The 22,767-nt window shown below is 48.0% G+C and overlaps 3 protein-coding genes across 9 annotated transcripts; all 3 read left to right on the top strand.

Moving 5' to 3' along the window:
- Positions 1–806: 806 nt before the first annotated feature.
- On the top strand, positions 807–3,520 carry LOC121145917 (protocadherin beta-17-like). 6 transcript variants are annotated; one of them, XM_040969081.1, is made up of 3 exons: positions 807–2,291; positions 2,325–2,897; positions 2,934–3,520. In XM_040969081.1, exons 1-3 carry the CDS (start codon positions 807–809, stop codon positions 3,315–3,317), a joined length of 2,442 nt encoding a protein of 813 aa, XP_040825015.1. In that variant the 3' UTR covers positions 3,318–3,520. The 6 variants fall into 6 exon arrangements, with proteins under 6 accessions (XP_040825015.1, XP_040822908.1, XP_040824281.1 ...); XM_040966974.1 differs by having other exon boundaries at positions 2,325–3,520; XM_040968347.1 differs by having other exon boundaries at positions 807–2,873; positions 2,919–3,520.
- A 2,038-nt stretch (positions 3,521–5,558) lies between these two features.
- Positions 5,559–8,075, top strand: LOC121145221 (protocadherin beta-7-like). Its single transcript, XM_040964325.1, has one exon. The coding sequence runs from the start codon at positions 5,559–5,561 to the stop codon at positions 8,073–8,075; it is 2,517 nt and encodes an 838-aa protein (XP_040820259.1).
- A 5,554-nt stretch (positions 8,076–13,629) lies between these two features.
- On the top strand, positions 13,630–16,149 carry LOC121172085 (protocadherin beta-5-like). Of its 2 annotated transcripts, XM_040963170.1 has the most exons (2): positions 13,630–15,723; positions 15,766–16,149. In XM_040963170.1, exons 1-2 carry the CDS (start codon positions 13,630–13,632, stop codon positions 16,147–16,149), a joined length of 2,478 nt encoding a protein of 825 aa, XP_040819104.1. The 2 variants fall into 2 exon arrangements, with proteins under 2 accessions (XP_040819104.1, XP_040860196.1); XM_041004262.1 differs by having other exon boundaries at positions 13,630–16,149.
- The last annotated feature ends 6,618 nt before the right edge of the window (positions 16,150–22,767 follow it).

Below are 22,767 nucleotides of genomic sequence, written 5' to 3'. Positions count from 1 at the left end.
TATGAATTTACCTCAGCAGAGTTTTAAGAGAAAATAGGCCTGGAAGTTATTTGTGATTTCACAACTACTGTTAATTACCTGAACAAGACTTCATAACAGGTGGGAAAGGGGAATTTTTAACATTCTGTGACCTAAAAATCACGCAACAGGGCCCGGCATGGTTGCCTAGTGGCTAAAGTGCTTGCTTTGCATGCACCAGGATCCCATATGTGTGCTGGTTTGTATCCCAGCTGCTCCACTTCCCATCCGGCTCCCTCCTTGTGACCTGGGAAAGCAGTAGACAACAGCCCAAACCCTTGGGACCCTGTACCCGCATTGGAGACCCAGAAAAAGCTTCTGACTCCTGGCTTTGGACCAGCTCAGCTCTGGCCACTGCGACCACTTGGGGGACTGTACCAGCAGATGGAAGATCTTTCTCTGTCTCTTCTCTGTAAATCTGATTTTCCAATTTAAAAAAATCTTTTTTAAAAAATCAAGCAATGCCTTTCAGTTGTTTTAACAAACTTGTTTTAAAATGAAAATTATCTGAAGTTGTAAAGTAGAACGCTTGGTGGCGCTGCAGGCTAAGAAAATGTAAAACGTCTCCAGCGTCAGCGACTCCTTCCAAGCCAAGCAGTTTTTAGCAGCTTGAAAAGGAAACCTTTCACACTGCTGGAGACAAAAAGCTTCAGAGAGGTACCTATTCTCCCGTCAGTCAATGAAAGCAACTCAAGGTGACTAAATTTAGCTGAGTTTACGTGAAGCATTATTTTTTGTGTGTGCTATTGTTGAAGACTGCACCTTCAGTCTTTGTCCCCGGAGGAACAATGGAGACTCCGCTCTCAAATGCGCTGCAGAAAAGGCAAGTGACCGCCATTATTTTCTCATTACTACTGTGGGAGGTGGGCAGCGCGGCCCACAAGTATTCCATTCTGGAAGAGAGGGAGAGCGGTTCTCTTATAGCTAACCTAGCAAAAGATCTGGGGCTGGGAGCAGGGGAGCTGATCGCGCGGGGTGCCCGGATTCTCTCCAAAGGGAATAAACAGTATTTGGAGCTGGAAGAGAGGAGCGGAAATTTGCTTGTAAAAGAAAGGATGGACCGCGAGGAATTGTGTGGTGACACGAATCCGTGTTTACTGCACTTCCAGGTGTTACTGAAAAACCCTGTGCAGTTTATCCAAGGTGAACTTCAGCTCCAAGACGTCAATGACCACGCCCCGGAGTTCACAGAGAAGGAAATCCTACTCAAGATCCCGGAGAGCAGCCGTCCCGGGGCGCTGTTCCCTCTGAAAGCAGCTCAGGATGTGGATGTGGGCAGCAACGCGGTTCAGACCTACACCATCGACGCCAGTTCCCACTTCCACCTCCTCACCCGCAACCTCAGCGATGGCTGGAGATACCCGGAGCTGGTGCTGGACAGGGCGCTGGACCGGGAAGAGCAGCCCGAGTTCAGGTTGACCCTCACGGCGCTGGACGGTGGGGTGCCTCCGAGGACTGGGACTTGCCAGGTCCTCATCCTGGTCATGGATATCAACGACAACGCCCCCGAGTTTGCTCAGCAGCTGTACCAGGTTCAGATCCCAGAGAACAGCCCGCTAGGTTCGCTGGTCGCTGCTGTCGCCGCCAGCGACGCAGATGCTGGGACCTTCGGGGAACACTCCTACTCACTTTTCCAAGCTTCAACCCAAATCATTCAGGCCTTTGAAATAAACCCAGCCACGGGGGAAATTAGATTAAAACGACTATTGGATTTTGAAGAAATTCAGTCTTATCGAATGGAAATTGAAGCCTCAGATGGCGGGGGTCTCACGGGAAAATGCACCGTGGAAGTAGTAGTGACGGATGTCAACGACAATGTACCGGAACTGACCATGTCCTTACTGATCAGTGAGATCCCAGAAAATTCCCCGGAGACCTTAGTGGCTGTTTTTGGAATTTCAGATGCAGACTCTGGAGACAATGGAAAAACATTTTGTTCCATTCAAGAACATCTACCCTTTCTTCTGAAACACACCATAGACAATTTCTACACCTTGGTAACAGACGGGCCCCTGGACAGGGAGGCCAGGGCCCAGTACACCATCACCATCACTGTCTCTGACCTGGGCACGCCCAGGCTGCAGAGCCAGCACAACGTGACAGTGCACGTGTCCGACGTCAACGACAACGCGCCCACCTTCAGCCAGGCCCTGTACACCCTGTTCGTGCTGGAGAACAACAGCCCCGCGCTGCACATCGGCAGCGTGAGCGCCAGCGACAGGGACGCGGGCACCAACGCCCAGCTCACCTACTCGCTGCTCACGCAAGACCAGGCAACGCAGCAGCCACAGGGACAGGGACAGGAGCAGGTGGACGTGGGCGCGCTGGTGGCCCTGGACGCGGCGAGCGGGCAGCTGTTCGCGCTGCGCGCGCTCGACTACGAGACCCTGCGCGCCTTCGAGTTCGGCGTGCGCGCGTCGGACGGCGGGTCTCCGGCGCTGAGCGGCGAGGCGCGCGTGCGCGTGGTGCTGCGCGACGCCAACGACCACGCGCCGCGCGTGCTGTACCCGCCGCGCAACGGCTCTGCGGCGGGCGCGTGCCCCGAGCTGGTGCCGCGCGGCGCCGAGGCGGGCTACGTGGTGAGCAAGGTGGTGGCGGTGGACGGCGACTCGGGCCGCAACGCGTGGCTGTCGTACGAGCTGCTGCAGGCCACGGAGCCCGGGCTGTTCGGCGTGTGGGCGCACAGCGGCGAGGTGCGCACGGCGCGGCCTGTGAGCGAGCGCGACGCGCCGCAGCAGCGGCTGCTGGTGCAGGTGCGCGACCACGGCGAGCCGCCGCTCTCGGCCAGCGTGGCGCTGCACGTGCTGCTGGTGGACGGCTTCTCGCAGCCCTACCTGCCGCGGCCCGACGCGCCGGCGGGGCAGGCGGGGCAGGCGGGTGTGGGGGGTTTGGGGGGCGAGGCTGGGCAGGCGGAGGCGCTGACGGTGTCGCTGGTGGTGGCGCTGGCGGCGGTGTCTTCTCTGTTCTTGGCGTCTGTGTTGGCGCTGGTGGCCGCGCGGCTGTGTGGGCGCGGCGGGGCCGGGGCTGGGGCTGTGGCGGTGGGGTCAGGGTGTGGGGTGTCTGTGGCCGAGGGCCGCTTCTTCCCTGCCGGGGCTGGGTGTGGTGGTGTGGGTCCTCTGGTGGACGTGGGCGGGGCGGGGACGCTGTCGCAGAGCTACCAGTATGAGGTGTGTGTGAGTGGAGGGAGTGGGACTGGTGAGTTCAAGTTCATGAAGCCGATTATCCCCAACCTGTTTGGAGAGAATGCAGACATAAGTAATGAAAGTTCCAACTTTAAACATCACTCTGTTGTTGGTTAGAAATCTAAGTATGGGGGAAATATGTTTCTATTATTTTCATTGTCACGGATAGAAGGTGCTTATCCACACCTCCGTATATACTTGTGTGCTGCCATTTCAGCTTCATGAGTTCTCTAACCTTTCCTCTAGTTTCCTTGGGCATTTCACATGCATGTGTTTTAAAATGCCGAGATACTGTATTGCTCAGATTTTCTTTTGGTTATATTGTCTGAGTCAGAATGTGCATCCCACCTGGAAAGGAGGGCGCAGTGCTGGATACTATAAAAAAAAGAAAGCATTGGTTATAATCACCAATGTTTTCAATGTTCTGATGTTTTAGCTTTTTCTGCTTTTTGAAAAAAAGATGTTTTTGTTATGATTGAGCAAACCATGTTCTGGACTTTCTGATTGTGCTTACCATGAGTCTGACCCTGCTGTGAATGGTAACTTTCAGCTCTACAAGATTTTTAATCATGTAAGTCCTTGCCTTTATGTTGTTTTATGTCCACTCGTGTCTTTACTGTCAACGAACCAGTATTTACTTGGGTCTTGTTTTCTAAAATAGGTAATTTTTCTCAGAAAGTAGAATATCTCTTTTATTCTAAGTGATTCGATTCCTGTTACATGAAAAAGAGTTGGTCGATGGGTGACTGCTTGTCCATAATAAATGGTTTGGTATTTAATTTCTGACTCTTGTTCTTTAAAAATAAGACATAGCAGGCCTAAGGAGGCCAGGCCTGTGAGGCTCATCAGGTGGTCCACATTGTCCCATGTGGAAGTGCTTGTTATTTTCCTGGCGGTTGTGCCTGGGTGGCAAAGTGTAGTGGCCCAAGTGTTTGAACCCAGTCATCCATATGGGAGCCTGGGAGGATTTGGGGGCTCCTGCGTTCTGCCCAGTCCAGCCCTAGCCCCTGTGTGCATTTGCGGATTGATTCAGTGAGCGGAAAGTCTGTCTCTGCCATCTCATCCCCACCTGTCTCTGTTACTCTGGCTTGTAAACACATAAATCTCCGAAAAGTGAGAAACTTTAAGAGCCGGCTTTTGACCAGGAAACTAACACACAATTTGGGACACCTACATCCTAATCAGAGTGCCTGGACTGGAATACCAGTCCCACTGCTAGTTTATACTAATGCAAATCCTGGAAGATAGCAGGTAACGGCTCAAGTTCTTAGCATTACTAATGAGAGCATACATATAACTAAATACAAATGATATGCTGAAAATATGCCAAGAAACTTGAATGGACAGGCACTTGGTCCAACAGTTAAAATGCTTACAAATGCCCACTTCTACATCAGAGCACTGGAACTCATTCTTGGCTCCTAACTCCAACTTCCTACTACTCAGTCCTGGGGACAATGGTGATCCTTCAAGCTATTGGGCTGCTGCCACTCACGTGCAAGACCTGGATTGAATTTCTGGCTCAGGATTCTCAGCATTTGGGGAACAAATAAGTGAATGGGGTCTCTCTGCGTTTCTCGCATAAGTAAACTTTTGAGTACAGAAATTTGTGAACTATGCAAAATCCATTCTTAAATAGAACACAAATTACTAAAATAGGAATCAGGACCTGAACAAACGATTAATCAAAGGAAAATGGAAAAGTGGTCATAGCTGAGTCTGTGGCTGCACTAAGGTGGACCTTGGAAAGACTTTTTCAACCCTGGAGGCGCGAAGCAAACAACTCAGAACTATCAAAACGACTCAAGAGGAGAGTGTATTCTTCAGATTCTCTTGGGATTTGAGTGGGGCGTAAGAGTTTAATTTCCTATCCCTGAATTTAAGAGAGCATATCTGTTTCCATGTGGTCTCAGATATCAGAGAGGAAAGTGCTATACCCCTACTTAACTGGCGTTATTGTGATCGTTGAGGGGAAAGATGGAACAAAACAACAAAGACTGAGAAAAGCCACTTAGATGGAACAAAACAACAAAGACTGAGAAAAGCCACTTCGGCCATGGAGTCCCTCTGATCTCGCCATTTTTCTGTTCTATTTTTGAGAATGGGAATAACATCCACTAGACGCAAGGTGGCGCTGTTGACTAAAAAGAGAAAAAATTAGCCAAGGAAGCAAAGTGATGCAGCGACCTGCCACAGAAAGGAAGGAGGAAGCCATGACGAGGGAGTGAAGGAACAGCGGGGAATTGCGCCCCTCCTTCATAGCTGTTACCCTTCACTATTTTAAGGATTCGGTAGCTATTATTTCCCTGAACGGGTAGAGGCCAAGAAGGAGTGTTTCTGAGACGGACACCGGGAGGAATGGAGGCTGGAGCGCAGGCGGCAGCGCCCAACAGGCAAGTCCTACTTCTTTGTGTGTTTCTGGGGATGTCCTGGGCTGGCGCGGATCTGCTCCGGTATTCTGTGGCCGAGGAGACTGAAAAAGGCACCTCTCTGGCCAACCTGGCAAAAGACTTGGGGCTGGATGTGGGGAAGCTGTCTGCCCGGGGTGCTAGAATTGTCTCAGACCCGCACCTGCACTTTGTGCTGCTGGATTTGCTCACCGGGGATTTACTTCTAAATGAGAGGCTGGACCGCGAGGAGCTGTGCGGCCCCTCAGAGCCCTGCGTGCTGCCGTTCCAGTTGTTGTTGGAACAGCCTTTTGAGATTGTCCCTGCTGAGCTAAGGGTCACAGACATCAATGATCACTCTCCGGCATTTCCACATGGAGAGATTCCTCTGAAAATCCCGGAGAGCGCCATGCCAGGGACGGCCTTTCTCTTGGAGTGCGCCCAGGACCCGGACGTGGGAATTAACAGCCTGAGCAACTACACCATTAGCGCCAATGCTTATTTCCACGTGAACGTCCTCGGTGATGGGGAGGGAGGCATCGTTCCCCAGCTGATACTGGATCAAGTGTTGGACCGAGAGGAGATGTCAGAGCTCAATGTAACACTCACAGCCGTGGACGGCGGTTCTCCTCCCCAGTCCGGAACCACCCGGGTGCGCATTCAAGTGGTAGACATAAATGACAACGCGCCCGAATTCGAGCAGTCCGTCTACAGGGTGCAGGTACCCGAGAACAGCACCACCGGTTCGGTCGTTGTCACCGTATCAGCTACAGATTTGGACACTGGAAGTTATGGGGAAGTAGTCTACACGTTGTTTTACCCCACTGAAAGAGTTCTCCAAACGTTTCAAATCAACTCAGCCTCTGGCCATCTTCTTCTGAAAGCCCAGTTGGACTATGAGGCAATCCAAACTTATACCCTAACTATTAAAGCCCAAGATGGTGGAGGACTGTTTGGCAAATGTACCGTTGTGGTTGATGTGACAGATATCAATGACAACGCACCAGAACTGATCATGTCATCTGTAACCAGTCCAGTGGCAGAAAATTCACCAGAGACTGTGGTAGCTGTTTTTAGGATTAGAGACAGAGATTCCGGGAGTAATGGGAAAATGCTGTGCTCCATCCAGGAAGATCTCCCTTTTGTCCTGAAGCCATCTGTAGAGAAATTCTACACCTTGGTAACAGACGGGCCCCTGGACAGGGAGGCCAGGGCCCAGTACACCATCACCATCACCGTCTCTGACCTGGGCACGCCCAGGCTGCAGAGCCAGCACAACGTGACAGTGCACGTGTCCGACGTCAACGACAACGCGCCCACCTTCAGCCAGGCCCTGTACACCCTGTTCGTGCTGGAGAACAACAGCCCCGCGCTGCACATCGGCAGCGTGAGCGCCAGCGACAGGGACGCGGGCACCAACGCCCAGCTCACCTACTCGCTGCTCACACAAGACCAGGCAACGCAGCAGCCACAGGGACAGGGACAGGAGCAGGTGGACGTGGGCGCGCTGGTGGCCCTGGACGCGGCGAGTGGGCAGCTGTTCGCGCTGCGCGCGCTCGACTACGAGACCCTGCGCGCCTTCGAGTTCGGCGTGCGCGCGTCGGACGGCGGGTCTCCGGCGCTGAGCGGCGAGGCGCGCGTGCGCGTGGTGCTGCGCGACGCCAACGACCACGCGCCGCGCGTGCTGTACCCGCCGCGCAACGGCTCTGCGGCGGGCGCGTGCCCCGAGCTGGTGCCGCGCGGCGCCGAGGCGGGCTACGTGGTGAGCAAGGTGGTGGCGGTGGACGGCGACTCGGGCCGCAACGCGTGGCTGTCGTACGAGCTGCTGCAGGCCACGGAGCCCGGGCTGTTCGGCGTGTGGGCGCACAGCGGCGAGGTGCGCACGGCGCGGCCTGTGAGCGAGCGCGACGCGCCGCAGCAGCGGCTGCTGGTGCAGGTGCGCGACCACGGCGAGCCGCCGCTCTCGGCCAGCGTGGCGCTGCACGTGCTGCTGGTGGACGGCTTCTCGCAGCCCTACCTGCCGCGGCCCGACGCGCCGGCGGGGCAGGCGGGGCAGGCGGGTGTGGGGGGTTTGGGAAGCGAGGCTGGGCAGGCGGAGGCGCTGACGGTGTCGCTGGTGGTGGCGCTGGCGGCGGTGTCTTCTCTGTTCTTGGCGTCTGTGTTGGCGCTGGTGGCCGCGCGGCTGTGTGGGCGCGGCGGGGCCGGGGCTGGGGCTGTGGCGGTGGGGTCAGGGTGTGGGGTGTCTGTGGCCGAGGGCCGCTTCTTCCCTGCCGGGGCTGGGTGTGGTGGTGTGGGTCCTCTGGTGGACGTGGGCGGGGCGGGGACGCTGTCGCAGAGCTACCAGTATGAGGTGTGTGTGAGTGGAGGGAGTGGGACTGGTGAGTTCAAGTTCATGAAGCCGATTTTCACTAATTTGCAGAACAACTCCCCCAAAATAGCAATGGAAGAGCACGCAAACTATAGTAATGACTTTGATTTCAGCATGTAGTTAAAATAGTCGCTCTATTCCTTGTATACATCGTTTGGTAAGTTCAAAGCTTAGGTGTTTTGTAACCGATTATGAACTTTTAAAGTTATGCTAAAATTTGAGCTGGGATGGTGTTTACTTTATGATCATGTCAAGATGATTGCTCCTCAAACTTACCATTCAAATACGTCTGAGGTCATTAGTTTTACAATCACTTGTAGAATAGCTTTGAGAACATTGTGAATTTTCTTAGTGGTTGTTAAACCTGAGCTGTGATGCTCCTTCTCTCACATTGCATTCCACCCAGGAAGGGACCAGAACTTGTGCAGTGGAAATGTCTGGGTCTTGCTCTTCTTGTTCTTTATTCAGGTTTGTTTTCACTTAAATGATTGCATAAGTGTGATTATCTTCCTTAACTTATGAGGGTTTTTGAGTAATCGTTTTAATTCTATTTCCAAAAAGTTTCACTGACGTTCTAAGTTGTAAGAACTGTCGCTTGCATGTGTCCCGTGAGGTGAAATAGCATGGCAATGATATTGGCTTTTCAGCCTTAAAAGTATTGACCCCTGTAATAAAAAACGCAGGGGCAATATCCATTCACCTTCCATCTTTTCTTCAGAGTCCAACTTTATTTGCTTCATTAATACACTTAATCAAAAGATGCCATTCTCTCCACATCATTGGCGGTTAAAACTTGGACACATGACAGGTTGTAGTCAATGAGATGTTTGCTCAACCCTTATAGGAGACATGTAAGAAGACTTGGTAAATGGTAATGATTGATCCAGGAAGAGGTCTCCTCTTCCCTCTTTACCTGCTCCTTGCTGCTAGACACGCCTCGGGCATGGCTAGTGTACACACAGCCACGTGGGACAGTAATTACGGAAACCACAAATGAGGACTGTCCACACATAATAAACAAACGTAAAAGACACAAAGGCTGCTGGTAGCCGCGGGGCTATCATATCACCCCTTGATGATCCACATTTGAGGTTTCTTAATTGAGAAAACTGTATTTATTTAGCGTAGATATTGCCAGTAGGAGCTAATCATGACTCTTTAACAGATAAAAGTTTTAGCAACATATATATATATATATATATATATATATATAGTAAAATGCACAAGGCTTAAGTGTACAGCATAATTGATTTTTTCAAAGCTTTTTATTTCTTTGTAAGTTTGATTGATTGGAAAGGTGGAGTTACAGAGAAAGACCAAGAGACAATGAGAGACAGAGATCTCGTCTGCTTATTCACTTTCCAAGTGGTGGCACAATCAGAGCTGGGCTGAGACAGTCAGGGGCCAGGAGCTTCAACTGAATCTCCCCCTATGGTTGCAGGGACCCAAGTATTTGAGCAATTTTAAAGTTTTATTTATTTATCTTATTTGATATGCTGATTTACAGATGGAGGGTCTTCCCACCGCTAGTTCACTTCCCAAATAGTCACAACAGCCAGAGCTGAGCTGATCCAAAGGTAGGAGTCTCTTTTGGGTCTCTCAAATTGGTGCAGGGTCCCAAAGACTTGGGTCATCTTCCACTGATTTCTCAGGCCTTGAGCAGGGAGCTAGATAGGAAGTGGAGCAGTTGAGACATGAGCTGATGCCCACGTGGGATCCCAGCAACACAGGGTGAAGGATTAGCCTGTTGAGCCAGTAACTCTGTTGAACAATATTCTGCTGGTTTTTCAGTCACATTCTAAAGAGAATTGGAGTAGCCAGGAGTCACACCTGGCACCCATATGGAAAGACAGAATCACAGATAATGGTTTCATCCACTATGCCACAAAACAGAGCTTTTATTTCTTTTTTTCCTAAATTAGAATTCAATTGAAAGTAGTGCTTTAGTACCTGGCACAATGGCTCAATTGGCTAGTCCTCGCTTTGCAAGCACCGAGATCTCACATGGGTATTGATTCATGTCCTGGATGCTCCACTCCCCCCCCCCCCCCATCCAGCTCCCTCCGTGTGGCCTGGGAAAGCAGCAGAGGATGGCCCAAAGACTTCAGACCTTGCACCCACTTAGGAGACCTGGAAGAAGCTCCTGGTTTTGGATCAGCTCAGCTCCAGCTGTTGTGGCCATTTTGGGAGTGTACCAGCAGATGGAAGGTGTATCTCTCCTTCTCTCTGTAAATCTTTCTTTCCAATAAATATGAATAAATCTTTTTTTTATTTTTTAATTTTTTTAAAGATTTATTTTTATTATTTTTCATTGGAAAGGCGGATATACAGAGAGGAGAGACAGAGAGGAAGATCTTCCATCCGATGATTCACTCCCCAAGTGAGCGCAACGGGCCGATACTATGCCGATCCGAAGCCAGGAGCCTCTTCCGGGTCTCCCACGCAGGTGCAGGGTCCCAAAGCTTTGGGCCGTCCTCAACTGCCTTCCCGGGCCACAGGCAGGGAGCTGGAAGGGAAGCAGGGCTGCCGGGATTAGAACCGGCGCCCATATGGGATCCCGGGCGTGCAAGGCGAGGACTTAACCACTTGCGCCACCGCGCCGGGCCCAAAATGAATAAATCTTAAAAACCAAGAAGCATTGGGCCAGACACTACAATTTGTGTTCATGGTGAGCAAATCAGCTTAATTAGATTCTGCATGCATTTTGCATAATACAGTCAGTATTGCAGGAATGGGTGTCCCGTAAGGGAACAGTTACTCCATGGTCATCTGTTGAATTTTTGTTCTTTTTTCACAGACACACACACAAACACACACACACACGGGTTTTCTTTGAAAAGTTGAAAGCTGCTTTTAGTATTACATTTCTGTAAGTCTTTTATAATTCATGTTTCTTATGGCTGACAACAGTTATTATTCTATTATTAATTTTAAATAAAATGAAGAAACTAATTTCAGTATAGACAATGTTGTATAGAAAGTTTCATCATAACTTAACAATTCCAGAAATTTTCTTATGAAAAGCTCATCTCAGTTAACCTCTGTCAAAATTTAAGCAAATGGTTTTGGCAACACCTCTTAAAAATCATTCTGGAGAGAAATGTGTGGGGGTCATGTAATTGCCTAAAACAATAAAAATTATTTATTCTATGCTTCTGGAGATTAGAGGTCCTATTGTGTTGAAATCGAGGTGCCAGCAGGAATGCATTCCATTCTGGTGGCTCTAAAGAGCCCGTGCTATTGTCTTTGCCAACTTATAAACACAGAGCCATATTACTTGACCCATGGCTCATTTGCACATCGTTAAAGCCAGCAGCATGGCTCCTCTGGCCATTCTTGAGCAGTCTCTTCTCCCTGCAACCACAACCAAGAAAGCTTCTGTTCTGCGCCAGTCAATACAAGATCATCTGTTCTTCACAGGAACTTAATTTTAGTCACATTTGCAAAGGATGTTTTTGGCATCTAAGTTAACATTTTTACAGATGTTACTACGTGTTTTAGCAGTCATTATTTTACCACAGGTTTGTTACTTGGAATAAAATTATCTAGTTTAGCAGTAACACCTATGATGACATAGGGTATGCAGATCTTTTTCAAGAAGGAGTTAAAACAAAAAGGACATATTTCTTAAAATAACAAAAAAGGAGTGGCTTAAACATTATTTATTGATGCTTGGATCTAAGACTTCTTCTAACTAGAAGTTAACAAACTTCTAAAGCTAATTAACAAAAACCCTGCATTGATTAAAAAGTAACGTGCTTATTCAATCGAAACTATGGAGATGCAAAACTCGCATCCAAATCTGAAGAGGTCTTTATATCTAGAATATGCAAAGAGCTCTTACAAATAATTTTAATAAAATGGGCCAAGAGGGGCAGTTGCTTGGTGCTGTATGACTAAACACCTTACTGGACACTTCACCCCTGCACCAACATACTGCTACAGGAAAACCAAGAAGGCAAGAGGTGAGGGCTCCAATGGTTGGATGCAGAACACCAGTGTGGTAGATTCATGTTGAGTTTTGAGCTCCTGGCTTTGGTCTTACCCAGCTAAGGCTGTTTTTAGTACTAGTTACTAGTTACTAGTATAGTGAGAATAAAGAGGAAATGATCTTTTGAATAAAGATAACATTTTAAATGGGTAAGTATTTAAATAGGCATCTCTCTATATGCTAATGACCAGTAAACACATGGAAAACTGTTGCGCATCATTAGTTTTCAGAGAAATGCAAATCAAAATCACAAGGAGATACCTCTTCATACTAATTGCAATGGTTAAAAGCAAATAAATCAGATAATAGATTTAGAATGGATGTGGGAAAATTGGAACTCACTCATTGTGGGTAGGAACATAACCAGGTGTGATGATTTTGGAAAAGTCTAGCCATTCTTCAAACAAAACCAAAGATTCCATGTGGCCCCGGCAGTTCCATTGCTAGTGACGTGAGAAGAAGACCATGCAAATGTGTGTATAATACTCATGGCAGCATTACTGATCATGAAAGGGCAGAAATAATCCAACTGTACAGAGAGTGATGGATAATCTAAATGTGTTATATCTACACAATAAAATGTTGTTCAGCCACAAAAAGAATGAAATGCTGATATATGTCACAGCATGAATGAACCTTGAAAACATTATGCTAAGAGAAATCAGTCACAAAAGTCTATGCTGTATGATTCCATTCATATGTAATTCTACAGCAGAAAAAAAAAAGCTTGGGTTAAGGTTTCCTTGGAGTTCAGGGCAGAAGAGGTGAGGGAATAGGGAGTTTACAAGACATAAGGTTTCCTTTTGATGTGATGATGGACGCATGACTCTGAATACACTAAAAGTCACTGGATTCTTTATTTTAAATGGGAGAACGTTTTTTAGAGAAGAGATCAAATTATTTTATCATGATCAAATAGAAGAAAAAATTCAAGAGCATGGTAGTCCTAACCTCAAGACCTGCTTATTTGGGAGACAATTTTCCAATAACTGGAAAGTTGCAGAAGTTTGGAGTCTCTAGTGTTCAAAGGCAGTAGTAACCAATTATTTAATAAAGTACTGACTAGGCACAGTCTATAGCACTGCCTGGGGTTGCAGTTTTGCAGTGTACACTGATTTGTAAATTTTAGAATAGTTATATTTTTTGAAAGTTGCACTCATGTAGCTTCTTAGCTTCTTTCCGTGTTCCTGCAGCAAGTTTCCTCTTAAGCGCATGTACTTCCTTTAAATGTTAGTAAAATTAATTTATTTAATCAACAATTCCGCAGCATTACATGGTAGATAACATACTCCCTGTGAAACACTACAGAACTTTAACTATTACACACAAGTCACACAAAAATAAGACTTAACCTTACACAGTCTGGTGCTGGAGAATTTTGCATTTCTTGTCAAGCCAGAAAAAAATTACTCAATAAGAACGCGTGGTGGCGCTGCAGGCTTAGGAGTGTGAATAGCCGGCTCCGCAGTTAGCCCAGTCGCCATTAAGCTGGGCATCAGAACTCTGAATGTTCTCTGAAAGAAGGACGCATTTTCGGTGAGATCTAGGGGGAGAGATGCTCCGGGAGAGAGCCCACTCGTCTTAAGTGCAAGTCAGTGAGTGAGATATAACTGGAGGATAACTAAACTGGGTGGACTGTATGCTGAGCTGAAGAAACTGCATTTTCTGGACCAGGTCTGCATAATGGAGACTGCACGAGCAAAAACGCCACGCAAAAGGCAAGTTACCCTCTTTGTTATTTTGTTGCTTTGGTGGGAGGCTGGTTCTGATACAATTAGATATTCTGTTCCAGAAGAGACAGAAAGTGGCCATTTCGTGGCCAATCTGGCTGAAGACCTGGGACTGGCGGTGGGAGAACTGGCAGCTCGGGGCGCTCAGATCCATTACAAAGCAAACAAACAGCTCTTGCAGCTAGATAGAAAGACAGGAGATTTGCTTCTTTCTGAGAAACTGGACCGGGAGGTGCTGTGCGGGGCGACAGAACCCTGTGTGTTGCATTTCCAACTATTGTTAGAGAACCCAGTGCAGTTTGTGCAGGCTGAGCTGCAGCTCACAGACATAAACGATCATTCCCCCGAGTTCCTGGAGCGGGAAGTGCTACTCAAAATCCCAGAGAGCGCCCAGCCAGGTTCTGTGTTTCCTTTGAAAACAGCCCAGGACTTGGACGTGGGAAGCAACACGGTTCAGAACTACACAGTCAGCCCCAATTCGCACTTCCACGTCGTCACTCATAACCGTGCAGATGGTCGCAAGTACCCGGAGCTGGTGCTGGACAAAGTGCTGGACCGGGAGGAGCAGCCCGAGCTCGGGTTAACTCTCACGGCACTGGACGGAGGAGTCCCACCCAGGTCAGGGGCCGCGGCGGTGCGTGTCGAAGTCGTGGACAGCAACGACAATGCCCCCGAGTTTCTACAGTCACAGTATGAGGTTCAGGTTCCCGAAAACAGCCCGCCTGACTCCTTGGTTGCCACCGTCTCCGCCCAGGATTTAGACGCCGGAGCATACGGGAGAGTGACCTATGCTCTATTCCAAGGCAGCGAAATCACTCAACCATTTGGGATAGACGAAGTCACTGGAGAAATTCGCCTGAAAGGGGCATTGGACTTCGAGATGACTACAAGTTACAATGTGGAAATCGTAGCTACCGATGGTGGGGGCTTTTCAGGAAAATGCATCGTAGTGGTAGAGGTGCTGGACGTGAACGACAACGCACCAGAGCTGACCATGGCCACACTCACCAGCCCCATCCCAGAAAACTCACCCGAGACTGTAGTGGCAGTTTTCAGTGTGTCTGATCCGGACTCCGGGGACAATGGGAAGATGATTTGCTCTGTCCAAGATGACATTCCCTTCCTTTTGACATCCACTTTCAAGAACTTCTACACTCTAGCAACGGAGAGGCCCCTGGACAGGGAGGACAGGGCCCAGTACACCATCACCATCACCGTCTCAGACCTGGGCACGCCCAGGCTGCAGAGCCAGCACAACGTGACAGTGCACGTGTCCGACGTCAACGACAACGCGCCCACCTTCAGCCAGGCCCTGTACACCCTGTTCGTGCTGGAGAACAACAGCCCCGCGCTGCACATCGGCAGCGTGAGCGCCAGCGACAGGGACGCGGGCACCAACGCCCAGCTCACCTACTCGCTGCTCACACAAGACCAGACAACGCAGCAGCCACAGGGACAGGCTCGGCCGCAGCAGGTGGACGTGGGCGCGCTGGTGGCCCTGGACGCGGCGAGCGGGCAGCTGTTCGCGCTGCGCGCGCTCGACTACGAGACCCTGCGCGCCTTCGAGTTCGGCGTGCGCGCGTCGGACGGCGGGTCTCCGGCGCTGAGCGGCGAGGCGCGCGTGCGCGTGGTGCTGCGCGACGCCAACGACCACGCGCCGCGCGTGCTGTACCCGCCGCGCAACGGCTCTGCGGCGGGCGCGTGCCCCGAGCTGGTGCCGCGCGGCGCCGAGGCGGGCTACGTGGTGAGCAAGGTGGTGGCGGTGGACGGCGACTCGGGCCGCAACGCGTGGCTGTCGTACGAGCTGCTGCAGGCCACGGAGCCCGGGCTGTTCGGCGTGTGGGCGCACAGCGGCGAGGTGCGCACGGCGCGGCCTGTGAGCGAGCGCGACGCGCCGCAGCAGCGGCTGCTGGTGCAGGTGCGCGACCACGGCGAGCCGCCGCTCTCGGCCAGCGTGGCGCTGCACGTGCTGCTGGTGGACGGCTTCTCGCAGCCCTACCTGCCGCGGCCCGACGCGCCGGCGGGGCAGGCGGGGCAGGCGGGGCAGGCGGGTGTGGGGGGTTTGGGGGGCGAGGCTGGGCAGGCGGAGGCGCTGACGGTGTCGCTGGTGGTGGCGCTGGCGGCGGTGTCTTCTCTGTTCTTGGCGTCTGTGTTGGCGCTGGTGGCCGCGCGGCTGTGTGGGCGCGGCGGGGCCGGGGCTGGGGCTGTGGCGGTGGGGTCAGGGTGTGGGGTGTCTGTGGCCGAGGGCCGCTTCTTCCCTGCCGGGGCTGGGTGTGGTGGTGTGGGTCCTCTGGTGGACGTGGGCGGGGCGGGGACGCTGTCGCAGAGCTACCAGTATGAGGTGTGTGTGAGTGGAGGGAGTGGGACTGGTGAGTTCAAGTTCATGAAGCCGTTTGGAGCCAACCTCCAGCCCCAGTTTTCTGGGGAACAATTAGAAAACTCTACTTTGAGGAATAGCCTTGTATTCTCTTAGAGTCCTAGTTATGTAGCAAGGTTTTTGCTATTTATTTTACCTAGACATAGGAGCTGGGAATTTCAATGGTTAAAAAGAAGAAAACAACAATAAACCTCCACTTCCAGTTGCAGCTTTGTTTTTCCGTTGTTATTGGATCTCTCTGTTGATTCTGTCTTGTTCTGACAAATTTCTTTTTACTTCACCGCATCTATTTATATATTGGCATGCCATTCCCCTGTGTGCTGTGGATAATCCTGAGATGGTTCCTTGCCTTGGTATGTGAACTGTCTTAATAAAGTCAAATATGAATTGTATTTTCTATATAGTGTACCCATTGTGATTTATATCACTGCTAATTTGAAAAAAAAAAAACTACTTGACCTCACTGTATTTGTTTTGCTGAATTGCATTTGACTGACATGAAATCAAGTGAGCATAGATGGTAAAGGGCAACAACTGAGGCAGAAGTTGGGCAGAACAGGTGAAACACAGCCAGAGATGTCCAAATCCCAGATGAGAATTCCAGAATCCTGGGTTCCAGTCCTAGCTCTGCTCCTAGTTCCAGCTTCCTGCTAATGCACACTCTGGGGAAGGGGCTGTAGTCATGGCCCAGCGTGGTGAGTCCCTGTCTCCTGGAGAGCCAGCTTAGGTTCCTGACTCCTGACTTCTGCGTGGCCCATCCCTGACTTTTGCAAGCTCCCTGGATCTGAACCAGTGGATAGGAGCACCCTCTTCCTCTGTCTCTATTTTTAAATACACTTTTTTTAAAGAAAGAAAAGCAGCATTATTCTTTTTATATACATATTTTGTTTATTTCAAATTCACAGAGAACTTCCAAGTGCTGGTTCATTTCCCAAATGGTCAAAATAGCTGGGCCTGGACCTGGAATTCTATCCCCAGTCTCCCACAAGGGTAGCAAAAATCTAAGTACTTTGGCCATCTTGTGCTGCTTTCCCAGGCACGTTTGCACAGAGCTGGATTTGAAGAGGTTAGGCTTGGGGAAAAAGTGAGGCTGGAATTTGAACTGGTGCTAATATGGGATACCAGCTTCTTGGGAATAAGTCTAACTCTGCACCACAACATTGGCCCAAAAACTATTTTAAAGAAATGTATTACAGTATACATGCAGAAAAGTGAACAAATTCTTGCTGATAAGTTTATTTTCCACTAAGTAAACATGTGGAGTAGCAGTAGCCTCATGAGGAAAGCATTGCCACAAAAATTGCTTCTTACAACCACAACCAGCTCAATTTGTCAATGCGCTGACTCTGATTACCATAGTTTAGTTTCACCCAAAAGCATGTTTATTCAGTGTCTGTAGTTCAGTTCATTCATTCTTTTTTTTTTTTAAGATTTATTTACTTTTATTGGAAAGGTCGATATACATAGAGGAGGAGAAACAAAGAGGAAGATCTTCCTTCCCCTGGTTCACTCCCCAAGTGACCACAACGGCTGGAGCTGAGCCAATCCGAAGCCAGGAACTCTTCCGGGTCTCCCACGCGGGTGCAGGGTCCCAAGGCTTTGGGCCATCCTCAGTTGCTTTCCCAGGCCACAAGCAGGGAGCTGGATGGGAAGCAGGGCCGCAGGGATAAGAACCGGCGACCATATGGGATCCCAGGGCGCGCAAGGCGAGGACTTTAACCACTGTGCCACCGTGCCGGCCCCAGTTCATTCATTCTTGTTGCTGTAGTTTCCATGGTATGAGAGCACTACCGTTTATTAGCCTTTAGATGGATGTGAGGATTGGTTCAGGGTTGCAGTAATGCATGATTCTGTGAATATTCTAGTTCCTTTTTCTCTAGTTCATTTTTGACATGAGATGTATATGCAGATTGTTTGGGCATATGTCTATAGATGGAACTGTAACTTATTTAGTAAATACATGTGCACTTTTAGTAGCTATTTTGACATACTTTTCCAGGATTGTACTAACTTGTACTACTATATCAATGAATGGATGTATAAATTCCTCCACATATTCGCTGGCATCTGGTATTGTCTCTTCTATTTTGTCCCACTGGAAATCACTTCTGAGCCTTTATAAAACCCCTTTTGATATTTGCTTTCTTATTACTAAGGAATATATATATATATATTTTAAAGATTTATTTTTATTATTTTTTCATTGGAAAGGCAGATATACAGAGAGGAGAGACAGAGAGGAAGATCTTCCGTCCGATGATTCACTCCCCAAGTGAGCGCAACGGGCCGATACTATGCCGATCTGAAGCCAGGAGCCTCTTCCGGGTCTCCCACGCGGGTGCAGGTTCCCAAAGCTTTGGGCCGTCCTCGACTGCTTTCCCAGGCCACAGGCAGGGAGCTGGAAGGGAAGCGGGGCCGCCGGGATTAGAACCGGCGCCCATATGGGATCCCGGGCATGCAAGGCGAGGACCTTTAACCACTTGCGCCACTGCGCCGGGCCCAAGGAATATATTTTTATCTGTTAATGCCTCAATTGCACCATCCTCCTGTCAGCTTAATAGGTCGGAACTCTAGCCTCTACTACCTCACAGATAGGAACTTCAAGTGTAAACTTTAAACTTTAATTCCTTTAACATGAGTAGTTATAGTGGGTCTTAATCCAGTATTACTGGAGGAGCTGGGGTGGGTGGAAGAGAAAGAGGGTGAGAGGACAGTGCACACACAGTGATGGTCAAGTGCAGCCACAGGAGGTCACCCACAAGGCAAGGACAGACTCCTCAGAGGGAACAACCCTGCTCTGAGACCTCCCTTGCTGTTTAAGCCTCCTGTTCAGAACTGTGTGGTGACAGCCCTATAAAAGGGATGCGGTTGTATATATATATATTTTACAAGTTTTGGGCCATTTCCTCTTATGATTATTGGGCATCCACCACACTTAAATAACATCAATCTTCCATCATTTACATACAACCTTATCACTGTTTTGGGGGTACTGCTATGGTCAAACTGCAACCTGTGTTTACTGTTAAATTATGAGGAGTTTTGTGTGATTTTCTATATGAATGAGAAGAGTAGCCTTTAAATCTGCTTCTCCTTTACACCCTCTGACCTCATATTTGATCTACTTTTCAATAGCCAAAAGCTTATGCGATTGTTTCTACTCTAAAGCCACAGCTAAGAATTCCTTGTGTTGGGTATTGATACATTTTAGAAATATATCTATCTTGCTATTTCCCTCTTTCAGAGGGAACTTTCAGAGTTTCCTCAATCTTTGAAGTAACTTAAATGTCATAATAATGTCATGGTTTTTTTTATTCATTTTGTTGGGAACTCAATGTGGTATATATTCTTACAATTTATGCCTTTCCATCTCTGGAAATATCTCTACCATTTTTGTCTAAATAATTGCATCCCTGGGTTTGGCACGTGGTTCAGGCATCGCTCAGGACACTTGCACCCCATGTTAGAGTGCCTGGGATTGAGTCCCAGCTCTGTTCCTGAGTCTGATGCACTGCTAGCACACACCTGGGAGGCAGCAGGTGATGGCTCACCTACTTGGGGCCATCATGCCCACATGGCGGAACTGGTCCAATCCTGGCTGTTGTGGGAATTTGGGTCATGAACCAGTAAATGGAAGATCTTTATTCATTTCTTTCTTCCTTCCTTCTCTCTCTCTTCCTCTTCTACCTTTCTTGTCTCTTTTTTCCTCCTTCCCTCGCTTTCTCTCTCAAAGTGATTTTCAGTATATGACCAGATTCCTCTTGTTTTCTTTATTATTATTTTTTTTAAAAATATTTATTTATTTTTATTGGAAAGTCAGATATACAGAGAGGGGGAGAAACAGAAAGGAAGGTCTCTCATCTGTTGGTTCACTCCCCAGGCGGCCGCAATGGCTGGAGCTGAGCCAATCCGAAGCTAGGATCCAGGAGCTCTTCTGGGTCTCCCACGCAGGTGTAGGGTCCCAAGGCTTTGGGCTGTCCTTGTCCTCGACTGCTTTCCCAGGCCACAAGCAGGGAGCTGGATGGGAAGCGGGGTGGCCGGGATTAGAACCAGCACCCATATGGGATCCTGGCACGTGCAAGGCGAGAACTAACCACTACGCTATCGCGCCGGGCCCAATTATTATTACTATTATTTTATGATACACTTCCGTAGGCTCTGGGATATCTTCTTTCCCTCCCCACATTCTCCCCTACTGATTTCCCCCCTCTAAGTCCATCTTTCTGCTATTGAAGTGTTTCTCCACATTGTAGGCATGGACAATGTCAGAGAGTCCAGCATCTTACTGTCAGGATATATTCAACAGTTTCACTGGAAGTCAATCTTCAGTCTAGATGCAGAGAGGTATACTGCACTTTCTCCACATCAGACATGTCAGTCTCCACTACACTGCTACTGTACATCCCCTTAAATACAGAGCCAGAAAAGACAATCTACAGCAGGATGAGAAACAGAACATTTACATCCACATGAAGTCAAACATCATGCTACAGAATGACCAATGCATTGCTAAAGTAATGAAAAAGAAATTTAAAAATCTTCTAGAAATGCTGCTACTACATGACCCATGTGGCGCTGAAGAAAAGACAATAAAATCAAAACATCTATGCCCAGGAGATGTAGCAAAAACAGTGGGGAAAGGGACATTTAGAACATCAGGTGCTTACAAACAATCAAAATGTCTGTTATGGATGATCTATTAATGAATCACAAGGACTTATTGAAAAAGACAAATGAATAGGAAGTGTGAGAATTCACAGCAAAAATGATTGGATTTGAAATTTTTAAAAACTGCAAATTATACAAGAAAGAGCCATTCCTTAAGAAGATGAGCAAAATGACTCCTCAGCCATATTAGCAATGAGCACCACAGAGGGCAACCACTTAAAATTAGAGATCCTCTTGTTTTCTGAATCTTGAGCTTGTCAGATATTGACCGTTGAGAACTTCTTTCTCCATGTGGCTGCTACTTCTGTTTTTAACTTATGTCTCTTTCCCTTTACATCTTGACAAGCTCTAGGTTATTTTCTAGTGAATCATTAACTTCAGTGGTGTATTTAAGTTCGTGTTTTGTTGCTTGATTGTGGCTTTTTCATAATATAGGTTGGCATTTTCAAAGTTCATGTTATTGCCTGTATTATTTGTTTAGAACAATACCGTATTTTTTTCTTCATCTTAGCGTTATTGTTTCTGATTCCCATATTCCAAAGAACTGTGCTCACCTGCCCATTGGCAAGACAGACCTGGCTGATGATACAAAGTAGCTGCTGTTTTGCACATCTCCACCTTTGTATGATAGGATGACATTCACGGACTCTGCTGCCCCAAGTGGAAATTCTGACAGAGTGTTTGTGCAAAGCAGAGCAGGGCCAGGTTTGCAAATGTCTGACTTGGATATAAGGTGCCATGTGATGAACCGGCAGGGAGCTCTGGCAGGATGTGATCCTTCAGATGCCTGAATCCAAAACATGTTATGCTGGCATTCCAAAAATGCCTTCTCAATGTTCACCAGAAAATGTATTTGTTATATACTAATCAAGTCTTGAGTTTTTTGTTTTTTTAATGAAGACCTGTCTTGAGGGAAAATAATTAGCAACTCTTATGTATTTTATGACATATTATTAGATACGTTTATGTGTTTGAGTATTCATGAAAAGTATTTTTGTATACCTGATTTAGCAATTAAAATAATGTCCAGTTGATTTTTCATTTTTATATGACAAAGTAGAACACAGAGAGGCAAAGCAGCCTGCCATGGCACAGATGTAGTTTGGGCCACGGTAACAAAATACCATAGATTCAATGGCATACAAGTAACAGACATTTATTTCTTAGGGTTCTGGGAGCTGAAAATCCAAAGTCAGAGTGCCTGGATGACTGTGCTTTTAAATTACAGACTGTTGACTTGTCATGGCGCTCTTACCAGGCACAGAGGATGAGAGAGCTTTCTGGGGTCTGTTTTTTTTTGTTGTTTTTTGTTTTCTTAAGGATATTAACCCTATTCATGAGAGATCCATCTCACCTGGGAGCTGGAATTCCAAAGGCCTCTGGCTAGTAAATGCTTGAATCAGAATGTCAATCTAGGCGTGTTGACTTCTGTTTGCTTCTGTTTGTTTTCCTTTGTTCTATTTTTAAATTGATTAAAAGTCAAAAAGTACATACAATGGTATATACAGGATTAAGTTGTGCCTACATGAATGAATTATTATTAATTATTCATAATTATTCAAATAACTAGCACCCCTGCACCCATTACCTGTTTTAAGAATTAGGACAGAGGCTAAATTTTGCAAGTTTTCATGTATCTGCATCTTAACAACCTTTATCACTACAGAAACATGTTGTATCTTAGATTTTTAAATAACCATTTGTTCCTTTCCACAATTGCAAATGTGAATATAGTCTTTATTGTCCACATTGTCTGTCTTTGGAACTCAGAGAAATGGCCTCATATGTGAGCATTGTTTTACTCAGTCTTTGTGTTTATGCAGCTCATTTATATGACTCTCATAGCACTCCATTATATTCTTGAATATACCTCTGTGTGCATTCAAAAGAGATTCTTTTTGCACATCAAGGAAGAAAGAATTTGTTGGGTCCGGCGCCATGGCCTAGCAGATAAAGTACTTGCCTTGAACATACCAGGATCCCACATGGGCTCCAGTTCTAATCCCGGCAGCCCTGCTTCCCATCCAGCTCCCTGCTTGTGGCCTG

The sequence above is a fragment of the Ochotona curzoniae genome, unplaced genomic scaffold (genome assembly GCF_017591425.1).
Source record: "Ochotona curzoniae isolate NIBS_2020 unplaced genomic scaffold, NIBS_Ocur_1.0 contig_1, whole genome shotgun sequence".
Lineage (NCBI taxonomy): Eukaryota > Metazoa > Chordata > Mammalia > Lagomorpha > Ochotonidae > Ochotona > Ochotona curzoniae.
Note: the sequence above shows the minus strand (reverse complement) of the source record. Positions and strands in the feature narration are given on the sequence as shown.